General features: G+C 40.3%; 2 protein-coding genes across 2 annotated transcripts in view; one reads left to right on the top strand and one right to left on the bottom strand.

The window, feature by feature from the left end:
- Positions 1 to 24,458, top strand: part of SCN11A (sodium voltage-gated channel alpha subunit 11) — a 78,422-nt gene extending 53,964 nt beyond the window's left edge. Inside the window, exons 22-28 of the mRNA XM_060162191.1 lie at positions 3,774 to 3,875; positions 4,356 to 4,625; positions 5,319 to 5,372; positions 7,934 to 8,075; positions 15,346 to 15,446; positions 19,405 to 19,675; positions 22,608 to 24,458. Of these exons, the coding sequence (XP_060018174.1) occupies positions 3,774 to 3,875; positions 4,356 to 4,625; positions 5,319 to 5,372; positions 7,934 to 8,075; positions 15,346 to 15,446; positions 19,405 to 19,675; positions 22,608 to 23,635 (1,968 nt within the window). The 3' untranslated portion in view covers positions 23,636 to 24,458. The remainder of the gene's footprint in view (positions 1 to 3,773; positions 3,876 to 4,355; positions 4,626 to 5,318; positions 5,373 to 7,933; positions 8,076 to 15,345; positions 15,447 to 19,404; positions 19,676 to 22,607) is intronic.
- Positions 13,269 to 13,703, bottom strand: LOC132528039 (NADH dehydrogenase [ubiquinone] 1 alpha subcomplex subunit 5-like). The gene has a single exon (XM_060164062.1). The coding sequence runs from the start codon at positions 13,696 to 13,698 to the stop codon at positions 13,348 to 13,350; it is 351 nt and encodes a 116-aa protein (XP_060020045.1). The 5' UTR covers positions 13,699 to 13,703; the 3' UTR covers positions 13,269 to 13,347.
- Positions 24,459 to 27,983: the final 3,525 nt, after the last annotated feature.

Raw genomic sequence — 27,983 nt, 5'->3', positions numbered from 1 at the left:
GAGCCATAATTTTGTTGGTGGGCACAAATAAGCCGTGTGGTTCAGGAATTTCAGAAAAGCATCAGTGCCATTGGAGCTCCAACACAAGCAACCCCATGATCATCATGTCGATCCCTATGAGTTTCCAGAGTGCTAATCACTCTATACCCATTATCTTATTAGATTATAGTGAAAAATGCATAAGACAATGGAAAGATTATTGGTATTTCTGATCTAGGACCTGTGGTTTACTGGCCTAAACTTAGGAGACTGATTCTAAATCTTCTTTGTTTACTCTCTTTCTGTGTAACCTCAAGCAAAGTGCTTGAAGTTTTGACATAAATTTTCATATGGGTAAAAATGAGAGTGTAGATGCTAAATTGCCCAAATTTGACCAGATACAAAATTGAAAACATAAATCTAACAATAGCCATTTAAATATCAAAACAGTAGTTGAATACCACACTTTCAAAAAGGATATTAGGCCCAGGTGGTTTTGAAAACAAGTTTAGCAAACTTCCAAGGAGCAGTGGCTATAGACTAAATGTTTGTGTCCCACCCCTGCTCCAAATTTGTATGTTGAAACCTAATCTCCAGTGTTTTGGTGTTTGGGAGGTGACTAAGACATTTATTCCTGAACCCTCATGAATGGGATTAGTGATCTTATAAAAGAGACCCCACAGGGTTTTCTCACTCCTTCTGCCATGTGAAGACAGGGAGAAGATGGCTGTCTATGAACCAGGAAATAGGCCCTCAACCAGACAGTGACTGCCAGCATCTTAATCTTGGACTTCCCAGCCTCCAGACTGTGAGAAATTTCTGTTGTTTATACATCCAGGCTATTGTATGGTATTCTGTTATAGCAGCCTGAACTGACTAAGGCGAGCAGTTAACTCCAACCTTGTTTAAATTGTTACAAAGAACAGAAAAAGAGGGGAGGCTCACAAACTTATTTAATGAGACAAACATAAAGTTGACAACGAAATGAATGGAACAGAAATGAGTAGAGCAAGAAAAGAAATAATCCTGTAAATATATATCTCTATAAATCCCAGAGAAAGCACTCAGTAAGTGTGGTCCGGGGCTTCCCTGGTGGCGCAGTGGTTGAGAGTCTGCTTGCCGATGCAGGGGACACACGGGTTCGTGCCCCGGTCCGGGAAGATCCCACATGCCGCGGAGCGGCTGGGCCCGTGAGCCATGGCCGCTGAGCCTGCGCGTCCAGAGCCTGCGATCCGCAACGGGAGAGGCCACAACAGTGAGAGGCCGGCGTACTGCAAAAAAAAAAAAAAACAAAAAACAATAAGTGTGGTCCACTATTACTATTATCAGCCTTAGCATCATACAGACCCAATTCCACGTGAAACAAGTTGCTGATCCTCTGAGCTTCAGGCTTCCTTATCTGTAACGTGGTAGTGATGTACAACACTGCCTAATTCAGGGCATTGTCGTGCGGATTAAATGAGAGAGAGTGTATGTGAATACTCCTTTTATGTTGCTTGTTACTCAAGATTATATAAAATGATCTTTATAATTGTGGAGTAAGAAAATGCAAACACAACCACAAATACATACGTACATACATATAGACATAAGTTTACCTATTTCAAAATGTAAAACTTTTTTTTTTGTTCAACAATACCATAATTATAGTTAAAGACAGGCTAGACCCTGGAGACAGTATTTGCCATATACATAACAGATAGTTATTGTCTACAGTGTGTAAATACTCCCTACAGATCAACAAGAAAAAGACAACCCAGTGTAAGAATGGGAGGATGAAAATAGGCAATTCACAGAAGGAGCTCAAGTTGCTAATAAATGTATAAAGAAATACACACTAGTCATATCACCAGTTAGCACAGAAGTGCATATTAAAATGAGACACTTCTTTTTACTCATCAGATAGACAAAAGTTTTTAAGTTGGATAATATCTAATATGAGAAAAATTTAGGAAAATGGAATTTTTAGTCACTGCTAACTATCGTACAGTTTGTGGAAAGTTTTGCACTCTTAAGTAAAATTACAAATGAGCCCAATTTACAAACCCAGAAATACCACTTCTAGTTATACATTTAAGGAAAACTTTTGTGTATGTACCCAGGAAAAATGCACATGTCTGTCCAGTTTGCTATTGTTCATAGTAGCAAAGAAATGGAAATAATTTATATATTCACCAAGAGGGAATGAGTTAATAAAATATGAATATTTATATGCTGTAATATTTCATAACAGTTAAAAGGAGCAAACCATGAGAATATATATCAACATGATAGGAATCTCAAAAACATAGTGTGGAGTGATAAATGCAAATTAGGTAGAAATAAAATAAAACTAGTGAAGACTTCCCCCCTGGAAGAATGCCATAGAGTGGGAAAGAATGTGGATGTTTTTATGTTTGTGTGTCTCATCAATGTCTCCCAATTGGTGGAACAGAGACTGGGGGTGAAGTTCCAGGCGAAAGGGTGTACAATGCCCCTCTAGGAACATCTTCCCCACCCATGGTAACAGTCATTTAGTAAAGCCAGAACTGCTAAGCTTTGCCATCCTTTTCCCTCTGACTAGGAACAAAGTAGGTGTATTTGTGGAAAAGCTGATTAAATAGGTCTCCCAACAGGCAATGCTGTCACAAACAAAAGAACAAAAACACCTACTTGAAAAAACCATTATAAATAAACACATTTTGAATTGGTGGTGATTTTTTAAAGTTGGTTACAAATTTTAAAATCTGGTTATTCTGTCATATTCACTCAATTTCTCTCAATTTGCAAATACTTTACTTTTACAATGAGATTGACAGGATAATTCACTTCCTGTCATGCTGAGCCACTCCCCTTCTAAGCTGAGCCTCTGAAGAGTCTGCATAATCAATAAGAATGGCTGAAGATCTGCAAATAGTGGCCTTCAACTTAAGCTCAGCAGGTTTGTTGAGTTTTAAGTTAGTGTATTTACGGAGTTTTCCAATCCTCAGTCCTCTCCCATAGGGAAGAAGTACGTTAGGAGAGAAAATTGGATTTAATTCTCCAAATGGGAGCTATCTGAATGGAGGGAAATAATAGCAAACAAAGAATTATTTCTTCATAACTTGATTTTGGTATCATTTCAAACATATGGAAAAATTGCAAGAAGTAGTGTAAAGAATCCCTTATACTCTTCCCCCAGATTCACCAATTGTTAGCATTGCAGCCCATCTGCCTTATCATTTTTTCTATTTTTTTCCCCCTAAACTGCTTGAGATTAAGTTGCAGGCATCACACTCCATTAGCCCTCAACATTTCAGTGTGTATTTCCTAAGAACAAGGATATTATCTCACACAGTCACAATACAGTTATCAAGGTTAGGAATTTAACATGATCCAATACTAAAACCCACATCCATTTTCAAATTTTCTCAATTGTCACAAGGTTCTTTATGGCTAATTCACCCTACCCACACACCATCACCTTTCCCCCCACTGCAATCCAGGATCAAACTCAGGACCTCACATGACTTATCATTGTCATGTCTCTTTGGTTTCCTTTAATTCACAACAGTGTCTCAGCTTTTCTTTGTCTTTCATCAAGCAAATCGTGTAAATGCATTGTTCTCACCCATATGGGCTGTAGCTTTACCAGGCAAGGAGGAAAATAGCCTCTCACCTGCCGTCCCCTTCCATCAGGGTCTGGCTGGTTTCTGTGTCTGGATAATCCACTGTGGGCACAATGAGTTTGCCTCTCAGAAAGACAGCTCTTAATCCCCACTGGGTTCTCTGGGCACCAAGTCAGGTGCACTACCTGTGGCTTCTTTTCCCAACAGGTCTCTGTGACCAGTCTCATCGACTTAAAGGTCTTGAAGTCCTTCCGGATTCTGCGAGCGCTGAGGCCTCTGAGAGCACTGTCCCAGTTTGAAGGAATGAAGGTATGTTCTTCAGATGGATGGGAGGAAAGTCAGCTAGCAGGGAAAGGCAGAGAAGCCAACTGCTCTTCTTGGCCTGGGCTTCCCTTAAATTGCCAAGCTTTTCCTGGACTCCTTCCCATCCAGCCCACTGCTTAGAATTTCAGAGATGGAGAAAAGTCTAAGATACAGTCTTCACCTAAAAGTGCTTCTGTGACAGCCAAGATGGGCTCTGGCTTCCCTTCAATCCTAGGGTAGGTGTCCCGTAAGTCTCGTAACACCATCATCAGAGGACACTTCTCAAGTGATCCTGTGGCAACAGACAGGACCCATTATGTATGGAGCTGAGAGCAGGGCTTGCCGTGGGGTGTGGGTTCGGGGCTGGAATGTAAAGACGGGGCTCCAAGGAATCCAGCCCCACACGTTAGGCCCATCCTGGGAAGATCAAGAGCTTTTTGAGTCTCACACGTCTATTATATTTTTCTTCTGTTTTGCTTCCTTAAGGTGGTAGTTAATGCTCTCATAGGTGCCATACCTGCCATCCTGAATGTTTTGCTTGTCTGCCTCATTTTCTGGCTCATATTTTGTATCCTGGGAGTAAATTTGTTTTCTGGAAAATTTGGAAGATGTGTTAATGTAACAGATGGAAACTCAGTTATAAATTACAACATTGTTGCAAACCGGAGTCAATGTGAAAGTGGAAATTTCTCCTGGTTCACCCTGAAAGTCAACTTTGACAATGTGGGAATGGCTTACCTCGCGCTGCTGCAAGTGGTAAGCGCTGTGGGTTTGTTTTTCACTCTGGGGAAAGAAACCTTAAAAGAAGCATAAACCATTTCTCAGCTAATAAAAATACAGAGACTCTATTGAGATAAGAGAATCAAATCCCAGTTTCTCACATGGGAGCTAATGCCCTCTGGAATTGTTCCGCACCGAGCATCTCCAACCTTATTTTCTACTGAGCCTCAACCTCCAGGCGATATCCCATAAGGGTCTGGACCTCTCACTCTGTCCTAAATGGTGCCTTGCTCTCCTGAGCTCCAGCCAGAGAGGCGTAGAGCCTCAGATGCTAAGCCACCCCATTAGTAACAGTTCCCTGTGGGAAGTCAGTCTCAGGTTAAATCGTGGTTGCAAGGTTTTGGACAGATAGTGCAAACAGATGTGGAATCAGGAAAGAGCCTTAATCAGGCTCTTTGCAGCAGTTGGTTCATAGCTTCTTTAGCAATTTTTAAGGCAGAAATTTTCTCTTGTTTTTAAACTTTTAGTCTTATGAAAATGAAGAAAAAAAAATCCAAGACATCTATCCTTGAATTTCCTTCTGCTGTTCTTTTATGCGGACATTCTGTCCTGGAAGGGTGGGACATTGTCTTATGTACATCTGCCCACTGGACTTGTGGCTTTTGTATGGCACTTGTCTGTTGATGGCAAGTCTATAATTACGTTCATGTTCCTCTGCTTTCATTGCAGGCAACATTTAAGGGCTGGATGGATATTATGTATGCAGCTGTTGATTCCAGAGGGGTGAGCTTGTGTTCTACCATGTTCTAGAGTGCTAGGATCAAATATCATGACTACATGGACAGCCCAGAACTTCCTGCATCATAATTCCAGTGGCCAGGATTCTTTGCCTTGTTTTCATTAGGACAAACACTATGAAACAGGGATTAAAAGGATTCTTATTCATCCTCCTATGAGTATTACATCCTAGCATGCTACAAAGTCAAGTCCTCTTTCTCCATACTGACCACTCATGTAGGAGGTGGAGCCAGAAGCAACAGAATCACAGGATGCCTTGATTTTCCTCTCTCACCTCCTCTTCAAGTGAGTGGAAAGGCAGAAGCCAAATTTCAAAGGGTACCTGCTCTTGACTGTGGGAGAGAGAACCTTAAGATTGGACTAGGTCTGAGCAAGAGACCCTTCAATGGCTCCAGGTTCTCCAGAGAATAAGGGGATTTCTAGTAATTACCAACTGTCAAATTATAGTTAAATAAAAAGTGATCATGGATTCCCAAGGTTAGAAGAGTACTCAGCAAAATAGTCCATTTCTATTTCCCAGTTGGGAAAATTGAGGAATAGAAAGGAAGAGTGTTGCCCAAAGTCATAGTGAGAGCAAATGGTTGAATCAAGAATGGAATCAGCATTGTTTATTTTTTCCTACCATCACACACATATGTGTTATTGTTTGAGAGTATACAGAGTTGATGCCTGGCACATAGTAGATGTTCAGTACAGCTGGTAGTAGCAGTAGAGGTGATATGAATAGTGATATAGTAGTAGTAGAGGCAATTTATAACAAAGGAAATATTTAAAAATATTAATGTGCTTATTTTTTTGTCTATATGAATATATGAACTTCACCTCAGTTTACCTTAGACATCCATCTGCCTTGAGGTGGAGCTAGGGGATAGGGAAGAGATCTTATGTATGACAGAAGAAGTATATGTCTTATATATGTTCCTTGAGTGAATGATGGGTGGGTGGAGGTGTGTGGAGGTGTGCCTGACCTGATGTGGTCCTGGGATATCCTAACTGGTGTGTGCTAGTATAATGGCCTTTGTCTGTGTAGTCACAGAGCATCCTACTGTTCTCAAATATTGAAGCTGCAACTGGTGAAACCATGGGCCTTTCTCCTCCTTCAACTCCTCCTAGCCTCAAACACTGACTCTCTGCCATATCCTTCATATGGTCTCCTGACTCAGCAGTCTACTCCCACCCCTTACTATGAAGCCCACAATGGCAGGCATATGGCTGTCAACCCCACGTCCAAGCCACGAGAACTAAAGAAGGTTCAAGAGACCGCTGTCTGCCCAATTATGCTACTCCAGTCTCTTAAGTCATCCTGCCTGCCCAACGTATCCCAGGCCTTCCCAGCAGTAGTTTTCCCTTTGAAAAATACCGAAGTTGAGCCAGAACACACATTCTTTGCTCTCCATGTTCCCCTCGATTTACTGGGCCCCAGGCCCCCTCTCCAAACCCAAAGAAGGGAAAATCAGGACACACATCTCACAGCTCCGATGTTCTCTCTCTCTCTGTTTCTCTTTCTGACAGTTCCCTGGGTACAAGTGAGGTGATCCTTTCTGTGTTCCTCTTTCTGTCTGAACCTCCCTTTGCAAGATGATTAGCCTGCTGCATAATCTTGTTTTCAATGTCAGATACTGAATATTAATGCTTCTTTCCATTACATTGTTTCTAGACTAAATGCCTATCCTTAATTCAAACAAGTAGATGCTTCCAGCCAACTGGGACTAAGGTCAGGTACTCTTCAAGGCAAAAGAGAAAAATAATTGTTTCAAATATTTACCTCTAATACACTAGTCTGTATGGTGGGTTTTGAAAAACAAGTATCATGAGTACATTCAACACATAACAGAGCTATCAACATTCATCTCTATCTTTGAATGTGATCAGGGGAAAGAAAACAGAGATGCTCCTGCCACCTATCCCCAAAATTAATAAAACCAATGACCATGTGAAGATCTTGGATGCTTTTGGTCATGCCTTAAGCTAGGGGAGCTTGATTATAGTCCATTCTTGTCCATTCTAGAGCTTGATCATTCATCCACTCATTCAATGTGTGTGGAGAACCTACATGTCACAAGCTATGCCAGGCACTAGGAATTCAAGAGTGACAGGATGCAAGCACAGGCTAAATACAGTAGTGAGCCCTGTTTGAAGGATACAGCCTTTCAACAAGGGTTGGTAGTCAATCCCCTGAAGTGAACATGTCCCTTCTCTGGTGGATATCTCCAATCTGGCTCCCTCCAATTATGTGTCCATATGGACATCCTAGAGACCTTTTCAAAGGACACATATGATCATGCCACTCTCCTCCCTCACAACCCTTCAATGATTCTCCATTGCTTAGAAGGAAAAGCCTAATCCTCCACCACACCCCCTCCCCACTGTATGGTACCACTCAAGCTGTGCTGGGGGAAGCTGAAAGAGGAGAGAGGGGCTCCCTGCAGGGCCACGGCTGACTGGAGGAGGCTGAGTGGTTAATGCAGCTGCTACCAGGCAGTTGAGATGGCTCATGTTTTTCTCCAGTAATTGTTTTCTTCTCTCATTTAAAAAATCCCTAACAGGAAGGACAACAGCCAAGGTTTGAGGAGAACTCATTAATGTATGTTTACTTCGTAGTTTTTATCATCTTTGGCTCATTCTTCACGCTGAATCTCTTTATTGGTGTTATTATTGACAACTTCAACCAACAGCAGAAAAAGATAAGTATGGGGGTTGTCCTGATTTGGTATTTTTACCTGTCTTCTCCAAAGAGCTTGAATGGAGCATAAATCTGTTCTAAATTGTAGTGCAAAGTAGCCTTTATCATCTGCATGAGAACAAAGAGGGACCCTCCTGGAGAAGAGTCTTGAGGATATGGCTGGAAAGGAACTAAAACAGCTGGGTTTTATTAAATCATTGTTTTTATTCTCCACCCTACCCTCTTAAACAAAGGAACTCTAATAGAAAAATAATTACCAGGATTAGTATTTATGTCATATTTTTGTAGCCTTTCAAGCATACCCTGTTATCCAGGATAAAAAGAGTACAAATGATTCCCGACTTAGGATGGTTCCATTTACACGACTTTAGCTTTATGATGATGCAAAAGTGATACTCACTGAGTAGAAACTTTACTTCAGATTTTGAATGGTGATCTTTTCCTGGGCTAGAGATATGCAGTACAATACTCTCTTGTGACACTGGGTAGCAGCAGCCACAGCTCCCAGTCAGCCACGCACTCACTGAGGGTGAACAATCGATATATACCTACAACATTCTGTATCCATACAACCATTCTGTTTTTCACTTTCAGTACAGTATTCAATAAATTACATGAGGTATTCAACACTTTATTATAAAATAGGGCTTGTGTTACGTGAGTTTGCCCAACTATAAGCTAAAGTAAGTGTTCTGAACATGTTTAAGGTAGGCAAGGCTAAGCTATGATGTTCAGTAGGTTAAGTGTATTAAATGCATTTCAACTTACAATATTTTCAGCTTACAATGGGTTTATCAGGATGTAACACCATTGTAAGTACAGGAAAATCTGTAAACGCTCCTTTTTCAGTAAACTTGTGTCTTGCCTCTCAACACCCAAATCTCAGCAGATTTACTGAACTTACTTGGAAAGAAGATGGTTGGGGAAGAGACAGGTTTTTTTAGGGAGTTTTTTTCCCCACGCATTGTAACAACAGATATTTATTTTTCTGATTCTACAATCTATAGGAGCATTGTAGTAAATGTGGAAAAAAAGGAAGAGAAAAAGAATATTTAAATCACCCATAAGATGACTGCCAAATAATAACCATTTTAGATTAAGCCTTGTCATTTTGGTACCATCTTTTCCTGTTACTCTTTAACTAAATATTTCTTTTACACCGTTGAAATTATGTAATACTTTTAACTATCCTCTCCATTAGTTATGAGTTCATGTCATAAGATCATCTTTGTTATAAGAATTTTCAGGGCTGAATTTCATCCCATGTTATGGATAGATCATAATTTGTTCTAATCATTCCCCCCACTCCCCTTTTTAAGGACATTTAGGGTCATTTCCAAATTTCTTGCTCTTCTAAAATAATCATGAACATTCTTAAAATTCTCTCTGTGTATCTCTGATTATTTCCTCAGGAAAAGCTCCTAGAATTTAAGGCGTTAAAGATATATTGTCAAATTACCTGTCAGAAATGCTGTTCTGGGTCCCATCCTTTTGCAAGATATGAAGATGCCTGTTTACTCTGTTCTAATCATTCTGACTTTTGTAATTTTTAATTATCTTTTCCAGCTCGATGGGTAAAAGTGTTATCTCATAGTTTTACATTCATTCACTTGACCATTTATGAAGTTATACACTTTTTCACAGGTTGATGGCCATAAGTATTTCTTCCTTGAGTTATCTGTTTACTGTCTTTGTCTCTTCTTAAAATTGACATTATCATCTTTTTCTTATGTTTTTATGTAGTAACTCCAATTTGTGACTTGCTTCTTACATTTTTGTAATGACAGTTTTAACTTATAGACATTTAGCATATTTATGAAGTCAAACTTTCAATCTTGTCCTTTTTGGCTTCTTTTCTTGCATTTATATACTGAAGGCATTTCTCAGTCCTAAAATCAGGTAACTAAATATTCACCTTTGGTTTTCCTAATTGTTTTGTGGCTCACTTTTATTTTTCTGTTGAACTTTTTTAATTCATCCACAATGTATCCTGATACTGTTGAGCTTTCTTTGTGTCTGCTGGGAGAATCATTCACGGTCCCAGGCAACTCTATGGCTGCTGTTATTCAGGAGTGTACTATGTGGTGTCCCTTCTGTAATATGCATCTACAATTTGAATGTCAGGCCTTGTGATTTTAGATTTATGTTTACATTTGAAATCACTGTTTTGATCAGTCCATAGCATTTTTGTTCTGTTTTGTTTTACTTTTTATTACAGAAAATTTCAAACATGCACAAGAGTATGGTAGAGTGAACCTAAAATATCCATCACCCAGCACATTTATTGATTTAAGAACATCCTTATGCCATCTATGCCCTCACCCAGTCCTTCCACCGGATTTTTTATAGAGCAAATCACAGATATCATATTATTTCATTCACTGATATTTCAGAACATATCTCTTTTTAAATATAACTACAATTCCATTATCAAATCTAAAAAGTTTAATATGAGCTCTTTAAACTCATCAAAAACCCAGTCAGTGTTCAAATTTCCTCCAGTCTTTTATTTTCTCAAAATCTGTGTTCATTCTTTCATTGATTGACTGACTGATATTAAAGTTTGTTTCTTTTCAAATTAGGATTCAAATAAGGTCCTCCCATTGGATGAGTTCCTTGCTCTCTGGAATGACAATATGTTCTAGGCCTTGTTTGTACCCTTCCTGCCCCAGATCTGGAATCAGCCATTTCTCTAAGTTGTGCTGGGAGGTGGTGTTCCAAGACAGTCTGGAATGCTTATTGTGATTATTTTGAGACTTTTTCAGTGGACAGAGCTACTTCAAATTTAGGACTACAAGGAAATATATATGTGGAAATATGAATACTCATCATTCAAATTCATGACTACAAGGTTTTCACTTAACCAGTACATCTATATCTCCTCTTTTCCACACTGGTTCTCATGGGTACAAAAGATGATACCTTAAAATTTTCCATAACTACTCATTTTATTTATCTCACAACACACACATAGGACAGTCTCATAATAATAGTATTAATACTATCATGATGCATAAGATTATTGAAGACACTTGTGTCTGCCAGGCATCCTGAAAAAACCTGGTTAACTTCTAGGGCTGTTCTTTTTTTCAATTTTTTTTTTTTTACTGTGCAAAACACTCATAACATAAAATGTATCGTCTTATCCATTTTTAGTGTACATTCAGTGGTATTAATTACATTCATAATGTTGTGCAACCATCATCACCATCCATCTTCATAACTCTTCATTTGTAAAACTGAAACTCTACATGCATTAAACAATAACTCCCCATGCTCGCCCCCAGCCCCTGGTGGCTACCATTCTACTTTCTGTCTCCGTGATTTTGACTATTCTCAGTATCTCATGTAAGTGGAATCGTATAGTGTTTGTCTTTTTGTGACTGGCTTACTTCATTTAGCATAATGTCCTTAAGGTTCATGCATGTTGTAACATATTGCAGAATTTCCTTCCTATTTAATGCTATGTATATACCATGTTTTGCTCTTTCATCCTTCTTTTGATGAACAATTGGGTTGCTTCCACATTTTAGCTATTGTGAATAAAGCTCTTATGAACATAGGTGTGCAAACATCTCTTTGGGACCCTGCTTTTGATTCTTTTAGGTCTATACCTAGAAGTGGAATTGCTGGATCATATGGTAATATGTACAGTATACAAAGGTTCTAATTTCTCTACATCCTCACCAGTACTTGTTTCTGTTTTTTCGATAGTAGCCATTCTAATGGATGTGAGGTGGTATCTCATTTTGGTTTTGATTTGCATTTCCCTAATGATTAGTGACACTGAACATTTTTTTCGTGTGCTTACTGGCCATTCATATATCTTCTTTAGAGAAATGTCTGTTCAAGCCCTTGTTTTTGAATCAGGTTGTTTGTCTTTCTGTTGTTATATTTTTGGTGTCCTCTATATATTCTGGATATTAATTTTTTATCAGATACATGATTTGCAAATATTTTCCCCATTGTGTGGGTTGCCTTTTTACTTCATTGATAGTGTCTTGGATGCACAAAATTTTTAAGTTATTATGAAGTCCAATTTGTCTATTTTTCCTTTTGCCTTTGTGTCATCCAAGAGATCACTGCCAAATCCAGTGTTGTGAAGCTTTTGTTCTATGTTTTCTTCTGAGAGTTTTATTGTTCTAGATCTTACGTTTATGTCTTTGATCCATTTTGAGTTATTTTTTTTTATTTTTTATTTTTTTGTGGTACGCGGGCCTCTCACTGTTGTGGCCTCTCCCGTTGCGGAGCACAGGCTCCGGACGCGCAGGCTCAGCGGCCATGGCTCACGGGCCCAGCCACTCCGCGGCACGTGGGATCTTCCCGGACCGGGGCACGAACCCGTGTCCCCTGCATCGGCAGGCGGACTCTCAACCACTGCGCCACCAGGGAAGCCCGAGTTAATTTTTTTTTTTTTTTTTGAGGACATCTGAAAAGTAATTTTATTTTTGTTTAACCTTAAACTTACCAAACTGCTTCTTTCTTTGAACAGCATTTATCTTGTTTGATACCCAGCTGCACTCATACTGGAAATTAGTGAAAACTACTTAATGATTCCACTTTGAAGTTATAACCATACAACTAAGATGTTTTGAATATAAGCCTATCTGTAAGTCAGATAAACTTTAAGAACTCTTAGTGTCTCTTCTTTTACAGAAATTCTATCTCTATCCTACTGTACTTCAGTTGATCAAGAAAACTAAAGGCAAAGGGCCAGAAAGCTAACTTCCTTAAAAATGAGACAAAAGGAAAAGTTTTTCCAACTACCACTATAAATAAAAATTTTTCTTTCAAATACCAAATCAATTTTCTCAAGTGTACAATGAATTCTAATTTGATAGGTATTTTTCTTACTACTTCACTTCAAACAGTGGCCTATAAATTTGTTTAAACAATAATAATAATTAAGTACCTTTTATGTTTTTCAGAATAAAAAAAATTAAATGATGTGTTGAAGATACTACTAAAAATACTTCACCTTTTGAATATGGCCCCTGCATTGGAGATCTATAGGAATTTTTCCAATTAACTTTCAAATCTTCCCACAACATTTCTGTTTTAAAAAATATTTTTGAAATAATTTGAATGAATGCTCTACAAATCAAAAACTGATTCACAAGTCCCTATTACATAATCAACGACTTTATCAAGTCTCCTATATATGTTCTGTATCAGTTTTCTTGATTATAAGATGTCAATAATATGGAAATATTTTTAATACAACAGAATATTTAATTACATCAGTTTCCCATAAACACACAAGTCATTTAATGATGTTTATATTGGCCATTTCCACTGGTTGGCAAGAGGCTCTTCCACTAAAGGCTCCCATGGTCTCCATTGCACCATTTTTCTTGCCAGACTTAGTTCATTTTCAGCCTGAAGAATCACCTCTTCTATTTGGCCTCCCTGAAGTTGCTCTTCTAATTTTTTAACATTTGGTTCCGCTTTAACCATACTCAGCCTCACATTTGTAATCTGTTCTGTATACTTTCTATATGCTGCATTTTTAGGGATTTGTCCAAGAACATCAAGAATCTTTGTATACAATATTTTTAGCCTCTCATGTGGACTCTCACATACAGCCAATCCCACAAGGCCAGTGGTCTTCTTCAGCAAGCCCGCCATGACAGCCCCGAGTTAATTTTTTTATATGATGTTAGGCACTGATTCAGCTTCATTCTTTTGCATGTTGATATCCAGTTTTCCTAGCACCATTTGTTGAAAAGACTGTCCTAGGGCTGTATATTTTTGGTCCATACTGGTGGTGTAAATTCAAACCACACACCCTCATCAAGGCAGGCTTGGATTCACAAATTATCAGGGAAGACTGGGTTTTTACCCATAGTACAGACTGAGACAGTGTTCTGGTTGTCTTCCATTGCCAACAGACAGGTTTGGTTTTCTTCTTCACCCTTTAATGGCAGCACTTGGAGAGCTCCAGATTCACACAGGGTCCTTGGCCTAACCCCACTGCCTTCTCCCCATGACCCCCTTGTAGTTATTAAATCCCAAGATTCTTGTTTTTACAGAGATTAGCAAATGCCGTTAGGCCAGCCATGGCTTCAGGACTAATTTACTACTCTTTCTTTTTGCTCTCTCTTGATTTTCAGACGATGGAGATGTACCTTACTTTTGTGCAAGTTCAGCTATTTCTTTTTTTTTTTTTAACATCTTTAGTGGAGTATAATTGCTTTACATTGTTGTGTTAGCTTCTGCTGTATAACAAAGTGAATCAGCTGTACGTATACATCTATACCCATATCCCCTCCCTCTTGCGTCTCCCTCGCACCCTCCCTATCCCACCCCTCTAGGTGGTCACAAAGCACCTGATCTCCCTGTGCTATGTGGCTGTTTCCCGCTAGCTATCTGTTTTACATTGGTAGTGTATATTTGTCAATGCCACTCTCTCAGTTCGTCCCAGCTTACCCTTCCCCCTCCCCATGTCCTCAAGTCCATTCTATTTGTCTGCGTCTTTATTCCTGTCCTGCCCCTCGGTTCTTCAGAACTGTTTTTTTTTTTAGATTCCATATATGTATGTGTTAGCATACGGTATTTGTTTTTCTCTTTCTGACTTACTTCACTCTGTATGACAGACTCTAGGTCCATCCACCTCACTACACATAACTGAATTTCGTTTCTTTTTATGTCAGCTATGTCTTTTAAAGGAATTCTGTTCCATTTTATCCCACGTTTCTAGATGTTTTACGACTTCCCCAACCCCAATTTCCAGAAATGAAAATCTTACTTCATTTTTCTATTCTTTCTTCCTTCCCCAGAAGTAAAAACATTTAAAGCTCTCTATTTTTTTTTTCTTTTTCTGAGAATGGCTCTGGACAGATTTTTCTGAAATTTTACTAGTAGTCATATATGCATTCACATATTTAGGAGAATTTTAATTGTCACTTTGTAGGATTTTTTCTTTAAATTTTTGTTACTAATTTCTATTTTTGTTTCATTGTGGTTTGATTTATACAACTTGAAATATATTCAGTTTTTGTAAAGATTCTGTGGTTGTTTGCAAAGAATTTGTAATCTTTGTTTATATTATAAAAAGAGAAATGTAACTGATAAAAGTAACATTTTTCCCTTCTTCCTTAATTTAAACCCTATTTCCTTTCAGCCCTCCCCCAGAGTCTCTTTCTGCTTCCCATTGGAATTTTAGGAATTATTGATAGGAATGTAATATAACTTTAAAACTATTTCTGAAAATTCAGAACTTGTTTCCAAAAATCCGTTAATGATAATTAGCTCTCATCTTCTCCATATACTTAGGTGGCCAAGACATCTTTCTGACAGAAGAACAGAAGAAATACTATAATGCAATGAAAAAATTAGGATCCAAAAAACCTCAAAGGCCCATCCCAAGGCCTCTGGTGAGAGCAGTTGATTGATTCTAAACACATAGATGCATTAAGTGGTTATGAGGAACTCATATCTGTAGTGCCATTCTCCTTTAATTTTTAAATTTATAGACTTTACCTAAGAAGTCAGTATGAACCCAGGTACACTGATGTATGGCTCAAGTCCTTCGGAAGATTAGACATTCAAATTCAATAGTAAGAGCTTGGACAACAACTTTAATTTACCTTTTAGTGAGCACACAATAGCTGCTTAGTATATACTCATTGCAATGATGTGAATTTAGCAGTTAGTTTTAATTTACTTTTGGCCAATTGAAAATGTATTTATAATATCTTTTACCAACTTTTTCTGGTATGAAGTTGAGGTCATGCATACTCACTTCCACTTCACAAGTATTTATGATAAAGTTTCTATGTCAGGAACGTGCACACTTTTTCTGTAAAAGGTCAGACAGTAAATATTTTAAGCTTTGCAGGCCATGTGGTCTCTGCTGCTACTACTCAGCTTTGATGTTGTAGCACAAAAGCAGCCGTCGGCGATATAGAACAAATGTGCTTCGCTGTGTTCCAGTATAACTTGATTTATAAACACCAACATTTGAATTTCATATAATTTTCGTGTGTCAAAATTTTATTCTTTTGTGTTTTTCTCCCAAAAGTCATCCTGAGTAAAACCCATTCTGAGCTCACGGGCTACACTAAAACAAGTGATGGGCCATATTTGGCCTGTGGGCCATATTTTGCTGAATCCTGCCTTACAAGATACTAACAGGACTGCTCTGTGCTTACAGTCTAATTGAGGAGCTGGAATTTGAGAGCATTAGATTATAAAGTAATACAACAGGCACAGTTGGTAGCTCTGACAAGTGAGTTTGAAGGCTTTCAAGACAGGGAGGCTCCGTGGGGCCGAAAAGTCTGGGAAAGCAGTATGGAAGAGGGGCTTGATATCTGATACATGTAGAGGATTTGGAGATTTTCATTCAAACATGAGACCACAAATTATCAAAGGTATGTTTAATTTCCTGCTATTCCCAGCAATCAGAACAGAGTAAAGTGTGTTCTCAGTAGTTATTTGTTGAATAAAAGAGCATGTTTTCGGGCATACACAAAATCCATCCCACTAGAATTAAACATTTGTGTTGCACTAAAAATGTCTACAAATGTCAGGGCCAAGTGTTTAGAATTTATACAATGAAGAATTTTTACAAAAGGGTTAATGATAAAATTATCAATATATTTGGGAAATTTTCATCTGATGACAGTATGTGGAACTTCATTTTACCTAAGTCAGATCTAGCTTTTAAGTACCAAACTCACTTTCTAGTACTAATTTCACTTTGAAGTTCTTATTTGAACTTGAGCCAACAAAAAAGACAGACAATTTTTATTTATATGTGCATGCTATGCAACAACCGACTCAGTACCAGTTGGTCCCAGATTTGGAATTAACTTTTAAAGACTCTTGAGACACATATTTACCAGTTTACTTCATGAAGGATATGAAGCCAGCAGTGCAGCACACAGCCGAACAGAAGTTGCGGTGGCATGGATGCAGCTTCTAGGCCTCTCCACTGCACTGGACATGCTAGGATGCGAGAGATGAGCTTGAAGTGGGCATGGACGGCTTTAACGAAGGGAAGCTGCCACCTCCATTCCTTAACCATCTTTTATAACTTGTTTGTTACATGGCTTACCGGGGAGTAGGTGCTATCCCAAAGCCCTTCCTGCATGGCTCACCAATCGAGATTTCACAATGAGTGATTCCGACAGCCACGTACAACTCACCAGTTAATGCCGAACATTTATCTTAACCTCTGTATTCCAGAGAGCAGTTCTGCATGAGATAAACCCAAAAGCATATCCCCTGGTGTCCCTGAGTTTGAGCTAAGACTTCAAATCAGCTGTTAGCCCTTAACTCACAACTTTACCTCCCCACAGATTTTTTTTTAATCTCTAAAGTCTACATATTATCTTTTGGCCTTTGGAACAAAGGAATAGCAATTGCATAGAGGGGAAAATACAGCTGTTTTAACCTGAGGAGTGATGGATATTCTTTCTAGCAGTAAGAGCAAGAAATCTGGAATCATTTCTGATTCTACCTGAGGTACCGCCACAAGGTAGCTTCATTACTGGGGTTAAAAATTATCCTGAGGTATAGGAGTCCCTGTACATCTTAAAATTACATAGAATGTGTTTTGATCATCTACCACGTTTGGTAGCTTATACTTTTAATCTCCATTTTCTAAATATTAGGGTTGAACTGTAAGGCCAATGCTTACCGTTCCTTACATTTATTCTCAGCCTTCGTTCTGCTTCCCTGGAGAGCACCCTTAAAAGTATCTTTTCTCCAGGTCCTTTCTGACTTCCCGGATGCATTCTCACATAGGAAATGCATTTGACATTCAAGTTTCTTCTCCAGACTCCTTGATAAAAGCTTTAGGGCTCCTGGAGCAAAGTTTGAAAGACACAAACTTACAGGTAGTATCTTACCACTGCCGTCCCGACCCTCTTTCTTCTCATTGCCCTTGCTCTCCCTGAGTGATATCATTCATTCTCTTGGTTTTAGTTCATATCAGTACTGGTGCTGTTGTACTCCACATCTGCATTCCAGCTCTCTGCCTGAGCTCCAGACCAATACCTCTACCTGCCCATGTCCCTTGGATGCCCCACTGGCACCTCAAACTCCATGTGCTCAGGACACATTCATCATCTTCCCCCAGAACTCCTCATCCCCTGTTCTCTGGTTGTTTGAATGCTCCACCAAGCAGAAATTATAGCCTCAGCCTTAACTTTCCCATAACCTACTCCATTCAAACATTCTCTGACTCCTGCTGCTTCTACTTCCATATTAGTTCTTAAACCTAAATGCTCATGTCTTTCTCCACTGTTACCACCACAGACCAACATCATCTCTTGCCTGGATTACCTTAACAGATGCCAGGGGTTATAAAGATGAATTCTTAGGGGGTCTATGAGGTTTCTAAATAGAATACTATATGTATACTTTGATTAGATGATATGTAATATGAAATAATCTAATATATACATATAATGTAAAACAACTAGTGTATAGCCAAGTATGCCATACAATATCAGTGTCTGAGTTTGTGTTTAAGAAAAGTTTCCACTTAAGTAAGGAACAAAGTGGTGCGTTATAGATGTTAAATTAAAGAAAATAGTGGAATAATTGAGTCATTTCACTGCACATGGTAGATTAGACATGCAAACTTGAGTTAGAACCTGTACCAGAGCAATCAGCACATTTTTACTTTGGAGCAGGCCATCCATGTACAAACCAATATGCAAGTTTACCATCAGTAATAACGTGAAATAATCAGTTTTTCTGTTTCCATTTTTAGTAATCGTTGGATCAGAATCCCATTTATCTAGCCTTATCTTTAAGTGAACAAGAATTAGAAAATTGGCATTCAAGAATTGCTTGAATACAGAGTTTTGGTTAAGTATAAGGTCTGATTATTCTGAACTGACAAATGGAGGCTTGGAGATGTTAATTCTCTTTTGTCCAACATAATTATGTGAGCAAGTATTCTCTGCATTAGAATTATTGAAGTCAAAATACAGAAGCAGGTGAAATACAGAGACCGAACTTCATTTTTTATGATTAAATCCAACATGAGCTATTTTATTTCAGCAAAAACAAATCATCCACCACATCAAAGTTATGTTGTTACTAAAAATTTAATTAATTTACTTATTTGGCTTCAAAATGGAATTAAAGCTATAAGCCTACAACTTAAAATCAGTTATCTAATTAAATTTAATGAAATTAAATGAAAAAATATCTATAGAAGAATTTCTTGCCCTTTAAAAAAGGTCTGTGCATTTTCCAAGAAACTGCTTTAATTGTAAGAGAGGACAAATGCTGCTGTATGTGCCTTTTAATGTATATGATTTCATTCCTACAACTCAAAATGATCTATGATTCCTTTTTTTTTTTTTTTTTCCTCAGAACAAATGCCAGGGTCTTGTTTTTGACCTAGTTACACACCAGGTCTTTGACATCATCATCATCATCCTCATTTTCCTCAACATGGTTAGCATGATGGCTGAATCATATGGCCAGTCCAGAGCCATGGAACTCTTCCTTGAGCGTCTCAACCTGGCCTTTGTGGCCATCTTTACAACTGAGTGTCTCATCAAAATCTTTGCTTTGAGGCAATACTACTTCACCAGTGGCTGGAATTTATTTGATTGTGTGATCGTGGTCATTTCTATTGTTAGTAAGTAAAATTGGCAGCCAGAGGGGCTTTAATCTAAGAGCCAGAAGTAAACTTATAAATCTTATCATTTGGAATTATGTCCAGAGCATCCACAAAGCAGAAAATTAAGCTTAATGTGATTTCTGAAAAAATAGACAGATGAACTGATGCCATTCTCTTTGGGGAGTTGCTAGGAGACACAGAGTAATTTCCATTCCCTTCACTATCTACACAATTGAAATAGAGTTAAATAATTATGTGGATAATTTATTCAACGGAGGTAGACAAAATTAAGATGACTTAAAAGTTTTTGTGGGGCTACCTGCTTTATCCAGGGAGTTGAGTCAAAGTTCTACCTTTCTTGTGCAACTAAAGAGCATTTCTTGTTTTAAGGATTTGGCATTTAGTTTCCATGTTTTTCCCTAGTTCACAATCCATGTTGATGTCAGATCACAATTACTGTGCACCCGTGACATTGCCAGGCCTTCCCGTACCTCCTCCTTATACAGGGCCTCCATGGCCCAGCCTAGATGGGGCTTGCAAGAGTGTGTCATAAGGACAAGTAATGCTTTATCTTTATTCTGTATCTCATGTTAACTTAAACCACAGTGGGAACTACACTTGTCTCAACTGCTCGGATCCCATTCACCAACCAGTCTCACTCTATAATCAGCATATTTTTCTTAACCACAGGCAGAAATTAACTATAAGATTTATGGAAGAAGAATAGGGAAAAAAAGAGGGTTATTGTCATATACCTTTTTATAAAACATACACACACACACACATCAACTTTGAAATTAAATTCTTCATGACTAAGCTATAAGATTTCACTCTGGGTTTTTGAAGTCTGCTTTTAACTAAACTGATAATTTGACTTTTTATAATTGTGTAAAACTGCCCAGGGGCTCTTCTCATAGTTCAAAGAGCAATGAAGACAATGAAAAGTGATTTCACAAGTGGAAGTTTTTGTGCTATCTCAGAAAGGATGCATTAAACAGATATGCTGGATCAAAATATTTTGGTTCCTATCACCACAGCAGCAATGCAGATGTTTCAGAGACCAAGAAAATGAATGGTACAGTTCATAGTCTGTTCTGGTTTCTAAGCCATAAAGTTTATGTAGATAAGGTTTAGTAATAGATCTTTCCACATGGTTACGGTTACATAGACTGTTAATCATTATTAGTCAATTCCAAGCATTATTAGTCATTTCCTGGTGAAATCGACAGCAGCAGTAAAGTTAGAAAATGATGACAGGGTGAGTCTGGGGCAGCCCTGTGAGCACTTAAAGGGCTCTTCCTCCAATATGCAGAGAGCAGCTCATTCATTTCACTCTTTACTGACCTTCTTGCAGGCAGTGCCAGGCACTGTAGAGTTCATGGAAATATCTCTGACTTCTGTCCTATGAACAACTGCTAAGCGATTGCAGCTACACTGCATAGCACTGTATAGCATCTTGTTCCAATGGATGAGAAGGTCCACACATTGAGCCAAGTCCTACTCACCAATGTGGGCAGTATTTTCTATGTTTTTGCCAGTTGATCTGCCATCCAATCCTTAGCCTCTACATTTTCTCACGCTCTCCCCTGAGCTTTTAGAGAAATACAAAATGAGTGTGAGTCAAAGTTATTCTCTCTATGGGGTTTACAATCCAATTGAGGTATTAAGACCTACCACCTTAAGGGATCAGAAAAAGAGAAATTGATCGAACCCCAAATCACATGGTACACAAAAGAACTGAGCTCAGAGGAAAGACAGATTACTCTGGGCTTGATTACTCAAAGAAATATTCATGGAGGAGGTGGGCCTTAAAGGAGGGACCTCCTCCAGTTGCTGCTAAATTGGTTTGTAGTCAATTCCACATCTCACCGGAGTTGCCTGCCCAATTAGCATATGAATTAAACTTCCTTGATACAATCAGGCAGTCAGTGAAGTATATCACCAACTAGTTCTCTTTAGTCATTAGGTGATGGCAGGTAGTGTTGGCCACCCATCACCCCTAATGACCTTAGAGGATCCCCAGAGCAAGAACCAGGCCATGTCTTATACAAGGCAAGCATGTTCCAGCCATTCTATAATATTTGGGCCAAAATGTGAGTTGTTTTAAATTCTTGTATCACTTGATTGCAGAGCAGGCAATGAGAAAACAGGGTGACATTTTAGGCCAAATATTTAGCAGTCTGCAGAAACCTTTGCTTGAGATGCTATTTCTGGTGTATCTACAACATCAGAGAAACTGTCTCCAATTTAGTCCCTTAAGCTTTTTGAATTAGGTCTTCCAGAAGAACTTGGAATGAGCATACTGACAGAGATGAAAGATCCATGGCAGCTTTAGCCCCAAAATGAACATCCCAACACCACCCTCTTTCTCCAGCCCTGTCCTCGCCTGTAGCAGGCTGTGTTCAAATTCCTCTATGATAAGAACCTGTTTGTTTAAGAAGTTTTGGGCTGGGATCATACAACTTCCACTGTTAACTTAGGCTCAAGCTGACCTTCAGTAGCAGAAATTTCTCCTTGCATTCTAATCTAAATAACTCCATCCGTAGTTTTCCATTCTATATATACAATAAATATGGAAAACTTATATTTGTTACCCCATGAATAACTTTAAATGCCCAACATGGATAATGCACTTCAAGTGCATACGATAACTAATAAAATAACCTGTCATAAACAGCATTTTATTTCTTTTCCTTGGGGGTCTTCAGTATTTTAGATGTCCTATCCCATCTAAAGTCCCATCTAAAACTGTACGAACCTTGGAAATTATTCTCCAACTTAAGGCACAGATATATATTTTCCCTGATATAGGTAAAAAAATCTTAATTTTGTACATAAATTAAGAAGTAATGATAGAAAGTTGCTTCCACTCAGATTCAAGGCAGCAGAGAGAAGCTATGTCAGTCAGTCTGCCTGCTGGAAATTGATTGACCCTTCTCCTTCTCTTAAGGTACAATTGTTTCTGCCTTGAAAACCCAGGCACACATTCCTTTCCCTCCAACATTCTTCAGAATTGTCCGCTTGGCTCGGATTGGCCGAATCCTGAGACTTGTTCAGGCAGCACGAGGAATCAGAACTCTCCTTTTCGCGCTAATGATGTCTCTTCCCTCTCTATTCAATATTGGTCTTCTACTCTTTCTGGTTATGTTTATTTATGCCATTTTTGGTATGAACTGTTTTTGCAAAGTGAAGGAAGAGTCTGGAATTGATGACATATTCAACTTCAAAACTTTCAAAGGCAGCATGCTCTGCCTCTTCCAGATAACCACATCAGCAGGCTGGGATGCCCTCCTCAGCCCCATGTTGCAATCAAAAGACTCATGTAACCCCAAGTCAGAGAACTGTCACCTCTCTGCCATAGCCATAACCTACTTCGTCAGTTATATCATCATCTCCTTTCTCATCGTGGTCAACATGTATATTGCTGTGATTTTAGAAAACTTCAATATAGCCACTGAAGAAAGTGAGGACCCTTTGGGTGAAGACGACTTTGAAATATTCTACGAAGTCTGGGAAAAGTTTGACCCGGAAGCAACACAATTTATCAAATATTCTGCTCTTTCTGACTTTGCTGATGCCCTTCCTGAGCCTCTCCGTGTGGCAAAGCCAAATAAATACCAATTTTTAGTCATGGACTTGCCCATGGTGAGCGGAGATCGCCTTCATTGTCTGGATATCCTGTTCGCTTTCACTGCTAGGGTACTTGGTGAGTCCAGTGGCCTGGATAGCATGAAAGCAGTGATGGAGGAGAAGTTCATGGAAGCCAACCCTTTCAAGAAGTTATATGAACCCATAGTCACCACCACCAAGAGGAAGGAAGAGGAAAGATGTGCTGCTGTAATTCAAAAGGCCTTTCGAAAGTACATGATGAAGACCAAGTGTACCTTGGAAGACAGGCCTCATTCACCCCTCCAGACACTCTGCAATGGAGACTTGTCCAGCTCTGGGGTGGCCGAGGGCAAGGTCCACTACGACTGAGCCCCTCACCTCCACCCCTACCTCACAGCCTCAGAGCCTTGCCTCCAGCCTCTGAGCTCCAAGGGGTCCACAGCTCAGTGTGCGAACAAGCAGTGGACTCACTGAACTAGCCATTCCATTTTTCTTTTTCTGGCTAAAAGAAATGGTGTTTCTGAGTTCACTTCAAATGGTTCTTATAGAGATATAAGATAAGGCTGCCCGACTATAACCACCGGTACTGTTTTAACCAGGAAAAAGACACTAGAATGGGCTGTAGAGCAGGGGTCTCCAACCCCTGGGCTGCAGACCACACTACCGGTCCGTGGCCTGTCAGAAACTGGGCCGCACAGCAAGAGGTGAGCAGAGGGTGAGCCAGCAAGATTTCATCTGCCGCTCCACATCACTCGCGTTCCACCCGAACCACCCCTCCGCAACCCAGTCTGTGGAAATACTGTCTTCTGCAAAATTGGTCCCTGGTGCCAGAAAGGTTGGGGACCGCTGCTGTAGGGGACACTAATGTGAGGATTGAAGCACAGTTCAAATTATATCAAAAGAAACTAATAAGAAACAGAAAACATTAACATTTTAAATTGTGTTTTTCCAAATGTTCTTAAGTACAGTATCCAACACCTTTGTTTGATGTTTTCCCCAATAAAATATATGGCTTATCACACATAACTCTTCTGCATGCTAAGTGAAAATTCAAAACCTGCCAATAAATACTTATTGCAGATTTTTTTTTAACCAGCATTAAACTTTTGGGGTTTATTTCAAACCTAAAAGCATGGTCATGACTTGTCAGTTACCACCGTATCTTTCACCAGCTGCAATCTCTGTTATATATTTCCAGGGAAAAAATAAATAAATGAGACTTTCAGTTTGCATTTCATTCAGACACTACACTAAAAATCCTCTTGTTTGGTGGCTGTGTGAGTAGTGGTTTAAATGTGGTACTTTGCTTGGAATTAAAGGCGGGAGCCAGTGGTGTGCTGATAAGTGTATAACAATTGCTCTTCAGGAAAAAAAAGCCATGATTTGTAGCATTTACTGATTTCTGTGGTGAATACTCCCATCATGACTGATTTCAAGCTACCAACATGTTTCTGAACGTAGAGTTGGGAAGAGACGTCCACAATCAGTTCTCGCGAGCTGCCCGGAGCTGGCTCAGCACACCACTGGCTGGAACCAGTAAGACAGTCTCACTTACCTCTGGTTAAAATATCTGCAATGCGCAACGTGGATGGAGAGAGCAACCCCTTAACAACACCTGGACCCCAGGGCAGGGGAGCCATAAGACATACTGGTTAGCCGGTGACCTCAGTCATTTGATGAGCCCTACATTCAGTTCTGGCTGAATGTCTGCATCAAACACAGCCCAGAGAACAACCAGGTCGATCAGAAGGGCCTGGCCCCAGGAGTAGCCCAGGACCTCCCTAAAAACTGGAGATGCCCAGAGGCCAAACAAGACATTAGCTGGACTGGGGACAAAGAACTACACTGTGATAATCTAGGCTTGGAGGAGAACCCTGCAGAAATAGTCCTGGAATCCTGTATCTCAGACAGACTGGAGGAGTTGATGTGTCTGTAAGCAGCCTGGAGTCTGAGGCCTGAGCCTCTGCCCTGCCCTTCACTGTCCAGTGGAGGTAAGGCCAATGCCAGATACTGTGGTGCACGGAGGGGGTGCTTATTTACAATGTGCACAAGATCTAACCGTGACTCAATGTATTCGTGTCCAGGGCCTGAGTTTTGTAGGCAGCCTTGTGCTCTGGAGCGTTGGCAAAAAGTAGTAATATCATTATCTAATTATTATCAATATCTAATTTTTACTTAGCATTTGCTATGTGTCAGGCACTGGCTAAGTGTTTGCCACGCATAATCTCATCTGTACCTCACAATAGCCCGGTGAGTGTGCTGTCACTCAGCAGGTGGAGCCTGAGCCTCTGTGCCATGCTGAGGCAGGGGAATGGCCAGAACAAGGGCACTTTTGAGACAGGGCCACAGGGCTCCCATATAGGGCTGCAAGAGCCTTGTGGAAATCACCAGTTCTAAAGTCATGGCCAGTTCTGCTTGAGGCCCTGGGGATTACCTGTGTCTTCCCTAAAAGATGCCTCCGATTATGAACTCTGGGTGTTTTATGGATCCCTACCAAGTCTTCTGGAAAAGATGGCTGGCCCTGATTCTACTAGGGATATCCCCTGGCTGAAGGTAAGGGAGGGTCTGGAAGGACATGGTCTTGTCTATTCCAGATTACAATTTAGGGGCTTGAATATAATCTGTTCTGTGCAATAGCTTCTGCCCTTCTCACACACACCTGTCCACCCCCACATGGTCCCCTTTCGCCAGTGCTGGATTCCTGGAGCCAGCTTCTGGGGAGAGCACAGGATCCCTCCCTCTGGCTTCTGCAAGAGGCTGAGCCATGCTTCCTTCACTAGATGGCAGCAAATGCCCAACATGTTCTTTTCTGAACGCTGCACAGCATCTCTCTGTATGAGCCTAGAGCTCAAAGAGCCAGAGGGCTAAAGGTGGAGAAGAGAGCCAAGGCAAGGAAGTGTTTAATTACCTTGGATGGGTGCTAGAGAACTCACACTCCCCAGAGACAGCTCTCACTGTGCAAGGAGCCAGGATACTCCCGAGAGGCAGAGATGTTGGTCTGAGCTCTGTCCTCCTGGGGCCGTGCTGAATGTCAACCGTAGACAGCCCTACAGGCACATGAAGCCAGTCCCCTGTCTTCTGAGCCTTCTTTTCTCCAGGCAAATCAGCCCCTGCTCAATTCAGTCAATAGACAAGTTCCGGAGGGCCAATGCAATACCACCTTGTGCAAACTGCTTCTAACCAATGGCTCTTGACCTCAAGAGTATATATGCTAATTGGGAGGAGAATTAGACAGGTGTTTGTGTGATGACAATACAATGCAAAATAACAAGTGCATGAACCAGGACACAGCTCTGCTCTCAAAGTGTGAGTGGAGACAGGCTCACAGGAAGGCTTCACAAGAGAGAGGGGGGCATCTGAGATGAGCTGGGTAATGTGTGGGATTGTGACGGATGGAGGTGGTTCGGGAGGGTGTTTGAAGGGGAGGAGACAGTATAGGCAGCACCCTGGAGTGTAAGGAGTGTAAACAGTGGAAGGAAGCACGAGCTCCTCAATTGACTGGGCTCAGAGTATAGACAGTGGAGCAGCAGCAGCTGAATCTAGAAATGGACAGTTTTGTGGAGAGCCTCGAATGCCAGAGCGAAGGGTGCTAACATATTTAGGTAATAAGGAGGCATTGACAGTGTTTGAGCAGGGGAGGAAATTAACTGGACAGAGTATTCAGGTGGAATGGAGGAGAAAGAGATCAGAATGCGGATCCTGGTGCGGAAGAGGCACTGAGTGAGGACGAAGGCAGGGGGCAATGCGGTGTGACTCAGATACCTGTGCCAAATGCCTGTCCATGGGGGAGGTGTCTAGGGAGGAACCTTAAGATTTTGGGCCAGGGTGACAATATAAATGGCAGCACAAGTTACCAAATTAATGAGCCTAGGAGGGATAAGGTTTTTTTCATTTATTTTTGTTTTCATGAAGGAAGAAGAAAATCTAAAAATCAACTCGGTTTTGAACATTTTGAAGGTTTAAGATGCCAGGTCCAAGTGACAATGTTCAGCCAGGCCTGGAACTTGAGGACATGGCCTGGACAAGAGTCCTCAGCACAAGGGTGACATTTGAAACCCCGGGAGCAGACTAAATCGTGGAGGGGTGAGCATACCAGAGGACTCACCCTGGGGGCCATGCTCTCAGACAATAAAGGTGAGGAGACGGTTCAGAGAAGGGTGTGGGGAGGTAGGTGAAGGTAACACCACGACACACATCGTGGGCACAGAGCAGCCTTCACAAGAAAGTCATAGCCAACAAGATGAGATACATGATCCCACCTTTTCATCCCTTCCACCAAGAAGCATTCAAGAAGCCAGGGCACAGCGTGGTGGTGTTCCAGGAAGGGATCCCTACCCTTTCATGGAGCAAGCGTGAGAGCTTGCCTCATAAATAATCCAGACTCAGGAGCCAGCTGTTCAGGAGAGCTCTCTTGGAATGTCAGCTACTAGCACCCAGTGTCCTTAGAGAGGCTGCAATCCTGTACAGCTCCTCCTGCTCAAGGAGAGGGAGCCACTGGTCCCAGATGGTTGTTGCCTGACAACCCAGATGGAACCTCCAGGGTCATTCAGTGGGCAATCCTGTCCCTCACTGCCCAGGAGTCATCAAAGAGGTGGTGAGAAGACAAGTGCAATAAAAAAACATTTATTGAGCATTTATTCTGGACTTAGTAGCCACTTTCCAGTATTACCTTGTTTAATCTTCACAACAGCTCTAGTAGGGATAAACTATTTTGAAT

The sequence above is a fragment of the Lagenorhynchus albirostris genome, chromosome 10 (genome assembly GCF_949774975.1).
Source record: "Lagenorhynchus albirostris chromosome 10, mLagAlb1.1, whole genome shotgun sequence".
Classification (NCBI taxonomy): Eukaryota; Metazoa; Chordata; class Mammalia; order Artiodactyla; family Delphinidae; genus Lagenorhynchus; species Lagenorhynchus albirostris.
This window is presented reverse-complemented; position numbering and strand designations above follow the sequence as displayed.